The sequence below is a fragment of the Oncorhynchus mykiss genome, chromosome 2 (assembly GCF_013265735.2).
Source record: "Oncorhynchus mykiss isolate Arlee chromosome 2, USDA_OmykA_1.1, whole genome shotgun sequence".
Taxonomy (NCBI): Eukaryota; Metazoa; Chordata; class Actinopteri; order Salmoniformes; family Salmonidae; genus Oncorhynchus; species Oncorhynchus mykiss.
Genome location: NC_048566.1, coordinates 16,946,434 through 16,954,123, shown reverse-complemented (window position 1 = coordinate 16,954,123; position 7,690 = coordinate 16,946,434). Strand labels below are relative to the sequence as shown.

General features: G+C 42.8%; 1 protein-coding gene across 1 annotated transcript; it reads right to left on the bottom strand.

Annotated features, from left to right (window-relative positions):
• Positions 1-3,525: 3,525 nt before the first annotated feature.
• On the bottom strand, positions 3,526-5,693 carry LOC118936983 (protein S100-A5-like). Its single transcript, XM_036934599.1, has 3 exons — positions 5,583-5,693; positions 4,408-4,555; positions 3,526-3,871 (listed from the first exon to the last, which is right to left on the bottom strand). Exons 2-3 carry the CDS (start codon positions 4,546-4,548, stop codon positions 3,698-3,700), a joined length of 315 nt encoding a protein of 104 aa, XP_036790494.1. The 5' UTR covers positions 4,549-4,555; positions 5,583-5,693; the 3' UTR covers positions 3,526-3,697.
• Positions 5,694-7,690: the final 1,997 nt, after the last annotated feature.

Below are 7,690 nucleotides of genomic sequence, written 5' to 3'. Positions count from 1 at the left end.
AATATTTTTATCCTGTACATTCTTCCTTCTTTTCACCATGTCAATTAGGTTCGTATTGTTGACTAACTGCAATGTTGTTGATCCATCCTCAGTTTTCTTCTATCACAGCCATTAAACTCTGTAACTGTTTTAAAGTCACCATTGGCCTTATGGTTAAATCCCTTAGAGGTTTCCTTCCTCTCCGGCAACTGAGTTAGGAAGGACACTTGTATCTTTGTAGTGACTGGGTGTATTGATATACCATCCAAAGTGCAATTAATAACTTCACCATACTCAAACGGATATTCAATGCTCAAACGGATATTTAATTAATTTGTAAACATTTCAAACATAATTCCACTTTGACATTATGTGGTATTGTGTGTAGACCATTGACAAAACAATCTCTATTTAATCCATTTTGAATTCAGGCTGTAATGCAACAAGATGTGAAAAAAGTCAAGGGGTGTGAATACTTTCTGAAGGCACTGTATCCATTTGGAATAACCCTTACTGGCTTGGTTAACCAGTCTTAACTTCACATTTTAAGGTATAGACAATGCAAGCTGTTTGTTTCATGTAGACCTAGTAGCTGTAAAGGTCTGTCTCTGTTCTGTTGCTCTGACACACTGACATGAAGACAGACTGGTGTGTTGAACAAAGACACTGATCACAGGGTTTGTATCCCTTTCACACTGTGGCTTGGAGCTGGGCTTGGGTCGCTTGGATTTCACACACCCTGCAAACAAGAACCACACCTAGTGATTCAAACCTAACAAACTTAATTGGCATAGTCATGTTGACAGTGAGGTCAAAGCAATTAGCAATGAATAGATAGTGGTGCAAATATATAGTGCTTTAATGACGGTCATTAACGTGTGAGTGATGATCCAAATGGTGAAGTTAAAGTAGTGGTTACTGTTCTTCAACTCATAACTACACATTGATTTATATCACTATATGAAACAAACCATGGTTTTCGCCTTAGATCCATTCCCATTTAGATGCAGGTGTTTATCACACTGTCATACACACACTCACATACGAGCGTGCACAGGCACACACACAAACACAAGCATGCAAGTACAGACTCACACAGGCACACACACAGATAAAGAGATATTCACATGCAAAGTGTTTGGCCTTTTGAACACCTTTCATTTGTGCCAATTACAGGCCTACAAGTGCTGATCACTGACGGGACCTTCCCTTTAACCTAGGAAGTCTCTGAGATACAGGTCATTCTACTGCTCCTGTCCACTGGTATTGACCTGCAGCAGTGTTCTTACATCCTGGTCCTGGAGAGCTAAAGGTGTCGGGTTTTCTACCATTCTAACACTGTTTCAATGAATGTACCAATGACCAATGATTAGTAGAATCAGGAGTGTTGGTGCTTGGCAGGAAATAAATCCGACACACTGTAGCTGCCAGCGGTGAAGAACGCTGGTCTATAAGTAGCATTACAGTTGGGAGTTGAGAGACACTTGCTTTAGCACCTGGGCGCTGCACACTTCTGATACAATACCACCATCTGTCTATGAGTAGATCTATTACAACGCATGATTTTACAGAATTATGTTGAATAGCCAAAAAGCGGGAGAATTTTTAAAAAGTAGGACTTGTCATAACTACTAAGATAACACCGATAATTCACGAGGGAGGTAAGCTCCCATTTGATCCTAGAGGCTGAGGGAGGTGTTCTCCCATTTGAGTCTAGAGGCTAAGGGAAGTGTTCTCCCATTTGAGGCTAGAGGCTGAGGGAGGTGTTCTCCCATTTTAGGCTAGAGGCTGAGGGAGGTGTTCTCCCATTTGATCCTAGAGGCTGAGGGAAGTGTTCTCTCATTTGATCCTAGAGGCTAAGGGAAGTGTTCTCCCATTTGAGTCTAGAGGCTAAGGGAAGTGTTCTCCCATTTGAGACTAGAGGCTGAGGGAGGTGTTCTCTCATTTGATCCTAGAGGCTGAGGGAAGTGTTCTCTCATTTGATCCTAGAGGCTGAGGGAAGTGTTCTCCCGTTTGAGTCTAGAGGCTAAGGGAAGTGTTCTCCCATTTGAGGCTAGAGGCTGAGGGAGGTGTTCTCTCATTTGATCCTAGAGGCTGAGGGAGGTGTTCTCTCATTTGATCCTAGAGGCTGAGGGAAGTGTTCTCCCGTTTGATCCTAGAGGCTGAGGGAAGTGTTCTCTCATTTGATCCTAGAGGCTAAGGGAGGTGGTCTCCCATTTGAGGCTAGAGGCTAAGGGAGGTGTTCTCTCATTTGATCCTAGAGGCTGAGGGAGGTGTTCTCTCATTTGATCCTAGAGGCTGAGGGAAGTGCTCTCCCATTTGATCCTAGAGGCTGAGGGAAGTGTTCTCTCATTTGATCCTAGAGGCTGAGGGAAGTGTTCTCCTATTTGATCCTAGAGGCTGAGGGAAGTGTTCTCCTATTTGATCCTAGAGGCTGAGGGAAGTGTTCTCTCATTTGATCCTAGAGGCTGAGGGAAGTGTTCTCTCATTTGATCCTAGAGGCTGAGGTTCATAGAATCACCCTATCCTGATCAGAACATTTTGTTCAGGAGTTGAGTTAAATGAGCTGTATATGAGTTACGGTGCTTACCCAGAAAATGCATTGTAGACTGTAGACCAAGTAGTAGAACAAGGGCGCACACTTCTAAAAAAGCATTGAACTTAGTTATTCAATTCAACAAATAAAAAAATAAAAACAATAATTTTCAAAAACATTTGTTTACCTTTTACCCATATTCTACTATTCTTACTACCTGATCAGAACATTGAAAGAGCTCCATTTAGTCCAATATGTACAGATCTAGGATCAGTTTACCTTCTCCTAATTCTAACCTTAAGAGGAGACAACACACTGATCAGTGTCCAGGGGCTTCATGGGAGGGTGAAACCAGTCTATATTTGTTGTGCCAGCTGTGGGCTCTAGTCTATTGTGAGAAACATGGTATGAGCATGAGGTGAATGGATTCACCAGCCCATAAAGCATTAGGTCATAATCAGGCTTCTACCTTTAATCTCAACATTATACCTGTCCTCTAATCTAACACTGTGACACTAACACAGGGAGACACACGGAGTCCTCAGGACGTGCTGGATGGGAGGATGAGAGGGGGAGTAAAGAGGGAAGGAAATATGTAAACCAAGCCTACACCTGAAGCGGGTTCTCACCAAAGAATGATTAGAAAAGGGGAACAGACATTCTCACTGAAAGTGTGATGGGTGGACGGATGGATACTGCGAGATTCTGGCAAATAAGATTTTGGATGTTTTTCTACTTACCCAGAGTCTGATTAACTTGTGCATACCATTTGTATGTCTCTGTGTGCAGTATGAAGGAAGTTAAAGGTAGTTTCATGTGCCAATTCTAACTAGTGCAGAGACTGCACGTGGAAACACATCTGACCCTGGGTAAGTAGAAAAACAACATAATTGCCAGAGCTCTGCAGTATCCCTTTAATGGGTGTACCAGTTGTAATGTCTGAGAATTGGTGCTCATCACATCATCTCGAGGAATTCTAGAATCACAAAAATGAAACACACAACACCAACTAGTAAGCAAGTCAGATTTCATTTAAAAAACAGGGGAAATGTTGAGAAGACATCTTAAAAGCACCATACAAGTTACAGTAAGTGTGTAATTTTCTCTCTTTTATCATAGAAAAGCAGTGTGTGTCTGTGACTCGATACTGGCCACACCGGTCAACAGGTAATTTTTCACCCCTCATTCAGGCTTGTCAGACTTGCCCTTGTTGCCCTTGCCCTTGTTTCTGGCTATGTAGTAGCCCCTGGCCAGAGTAGCCAAGAACATGGAGAACTCTCTGAAGTTGATCTCCCCATCATGGTTCTTATCCAGGTTGGTCATCGCCTCCTGGAGCACTGCTGGTTCCACCTTTCCCTGAGACACACACACACACACACACACACACACACACACACACACACACACACACACACACACACACACACACACACACACACACACACACACACACACACACACACACACACACACGAAGGTATGTAGGCTTTCTAGGTATCTTGTAGACATCATTATGCAGTGGTACGTGTATGTTAATAAAACATTACTACTATGTTGTGGTATGGATATGTAAAACATGTGGATAGGCTGTGTGTGTGTGATAATAGAATAATATACCATTTAGCAGACACTTTAATCCAAAGTGACTTACAGTTATGCATGCATCGATTTTTCATATGGGTGGACCCAGGAATCAAACCCACTACCCTGGTGTTACTGGCACCATGCTCTACCAACTGAGCCATACAGGACAACACTGAGTTTGTGTGTGTGTGTGTGTGTGTGTGTGTGTGTGTGTGTGTGTGTGTGTGTGTGTGTGTGTGTGTGTGTGTGTGTGTGTGTGTGTGTGGTGTGTGTGTGTGTGTGTGTGTGTGTGTGTGTGTGTGTCTTACGTGGAACTCTGGGATGACCAGCTCTTTCTTCATCAGCTCTGCGAGCTCTGTACCGCTAAGCTGGCGATTCTTATCATCCTTTGTAGCATACTCCTCAAACACCTCCACCATGGATACAATGGCCTTCTCCAGACGAGACATACTGTACCTGGGGGAGAGAGAGGAGGAGGCAGGTGGACGGAGAGAGAGTTGGGAAGAGGGGATGAGAGAAAGAGGGAGGCAGGGGTGTGGGGTAGGAGGAGAAAAAAATTGAAAAGGGGGGAAGAGAGGAAGAGAGGGGGGAGGAAAGCAGGTAGAGGGGAAGTTATGAGTGAGGATATCACAGGGAGGAAGAGTATTGGATTATAGAGAGTAAAGCGAGGGAAGGAGGAGAAGAGAGAAGAGAAGATAGGATGAGAGTGACATGAGTATTCATCCTGTCTATGTCTGGTTATTACAATGGAACATATGATTCACAACAAGACAGAGGAAGATGAGAAGGCTCAGCTACACTAAAGATGAAAACATGTTTAATGTTATAAGACCCAGGAAATGGAATGTGTTCAGGTCTAGACCGTGTTGTTCTACAGTGTGTTTACAGCTGGTGTTTCCTGAGTAAATGAATGCAACATAAAAAAGGATCACATTGAAACATTGATTTGGCAAACAGTTGCAAATGTATAGTTATTGGCACTTTATAATGGAATGGCTGATGCATCTGTTCTTCATTCATCCATCCATCACCCGTCATCCATCACACACACACACACACACACACACACACACACACACACACACACACACACACACACACACACACACACACACACACACACACACACACACACACACACACACAAACACACACACACAAACACACACACACACACACACACACACACACACACACACACACACACACACACACACACACACACACACACAAACAAATACACACATCGCTATGCTCCGAATTTAGTCCATTCATTCATGTCCCGCCCATCTATCCAATTCTCATCTCTCTCATTCCCTGCTTCTAACTTCTCTACCTTTTTCATTCCCTCATTCCTAACTGTATATAATAGAACAGTTCTATCTTTATGTTCCTAACTCTCTCATTCCTCCCTGCTCCTTCCCTCCTCTATCTGAGAGTTGCAGCAGCCCCCCTCCCCCCTCCTAGCTCCCTCTCTACTCACCTCAGAGCAGAAGATAAGATCTATGATATGTGTAGCTGACCGGCTGGGTCCTGATGTGAGACTGATGTGAGACAGAGAGAAGAAAAGCTTCCTCTTAAAGTGAAAAACACCCCCTCAAGCAGAGCAGATGTGATCAGCCCACAAGCAGCCATTGATGCCCTGAAAATGAGGTCAGCTCCACCCAGACCTGCTCCATCAGACTTGATCTCAAATGATCATATGCCAATGCTATCATTTGCATTAATTCATGCTTTAAAGGTCAATAATATGTTCAATCTTGTTTTGAGGGTGTGAAGAGAGAAGCTTATTCCTTAATTGTATTTGGCATGTATTTGCTTGTGTAATAGGCCAGGCCCCAGCTGTGGTAACCTTCTATGTTATAACACTCCAACATGTTGTCGCCCTCCATATTGCCTTCCACAAACCTGGGGTTGGTTTGTTCTCTACAAATTGTGTGGAAAGTGGAGCTGTGGAGATTCCAGACTGCTCTAAAAATTGGTAATATGAGTCACAGCTCTGAGGCATGCCCTTATTTGTGTGTGTGTTTGTTAGAGCCCCTGTTTATATCACCACAGGGAGCACGCCTCTTATTTATCCAGCCCAACTGTTGTATAACCTAACCACTATTTTCCATCACTCTGCTACAAAACCCTGGGCTGCATTTTCATTCCAAAAAGTTATCCCCTCCTCTCTGTCCTGTTTCACTCCCCTTGGCAGATCTGAGAAGGCAGGCTAGGTGTAAGCAGTGGCCCCACCTAGAGTCTGCCATATTGCTTTCATTCACAGCATACCTATCAGATATTTGAAGTGGAGTGAGCTAGGGCAGAAGGGAAGAAACAACTTTTTGGAATGAAATGCAGCCCTGCCTCTTATCAGTACAATACAATCTGAGACATGTGTGTTACAATAGTGCTGTTAGATAACTGAAGACAGCCTGTTTGGCACTAGCAGAACTACTATTACTATACCTGCTCTAGTAGTATTACGAGAATGCCTGCTCTAGTGGTACTACTATTAGTATGCATGCTCTAGTAGTACTACTATTAGTAAGCCTGCTCTAGTAGTACCACTATTAGTATGCCTGCTCTAGTAGTACTACTATTAGTATGCCTGCTCTAGCAGTACTACTATTAGTATGCCTGCTCTAGTAGTACTACTATTAGTATGCCTGCTCTAGTAGTACTACTATTAGTATTCCTGCTCTAGTAGTACTACTATTAGTATGCCTGCTCTAGTAGTACTGCTATTAGTATGCATGCTCCAGTACTACTATTAGTATGCCTGCTCTAGTAGTACTACTATTAGTAAGCATGCTCCAGTACTACTATTAGTATGCCTGCTCTTTTAGTTCTACGATTAGTATGCCTGCTCTAGTAGTACTACTATTAGTATGCCTGCTCGAGTAATACTACAATTAGTATATCTGCTCTAGTGGTACTACTATTAGTATGCCTGCTCTAGCGGCAATACTATTAGTATGCCAACTCTAGTAGTACTACTATTAGTATGCCTGCTCTAGTAGTACTGCTATTAGTATGCCTGCTCTAGTAGTACTACTATTAGAATGCCTGCTCTAGTGGTACTGCTATTAGTATGCATGCTCCAGTACTACTACTACTAGTACTACTACTTGTGCAGCTTAACTAGGTCTTTCCTTGCAGAGCATCTCTTTATTATGGCTAGACCTCTAACCATCTTTCCAAACATTGAATCTACAGTGCCTTGCGAAAGTATTCGGCCCCCTTGAACTTTGCGACCTTTTGCCACATTTCAGGCTTCAAACATAAAGATATAAAACTGTATTTTTTTGTGAAGAATCAACAACAAGTGGGACACAATCATGAAGTGGAACAACATTTATTAGATATTTCAAACTTTTTTAACAATCAAAAACTGAAAAATTGGGCGTGCAAAATTATTCAGCCCCTTTACTTTCAGTGCAGCAAACTCTCTCCAGAAGTTCAGTGAGGATCTATGAATGATCCAATGTTGACCTAAATGACTAATGATGATAAATACAATCCACCTGTGTGTAATCAAGTCTCCGTATAAATGCACCTGCACTGTGATAGTCTCAGAGGTCCGTTAAAAGCGCAGAGAGCATCATG

Bases quoted from the DNA above. Each gene is read 5' to 3' on its own strand.
- LOC118936983 (XM_036934599.1), bottom strand. From the start codon at position 4,548: ATGTCTCGTCTGGAGAAGGCCATTGTATCCATGGTGGAGGTGTTTGAG. The intron at 3,872-4,407 runs GTAAGACACACA...TGTGTGTCTCAG, and splicing joins TGGTCATCCCAGAGTTCCAC to GGAAAGGTGGAACCAGCAGT.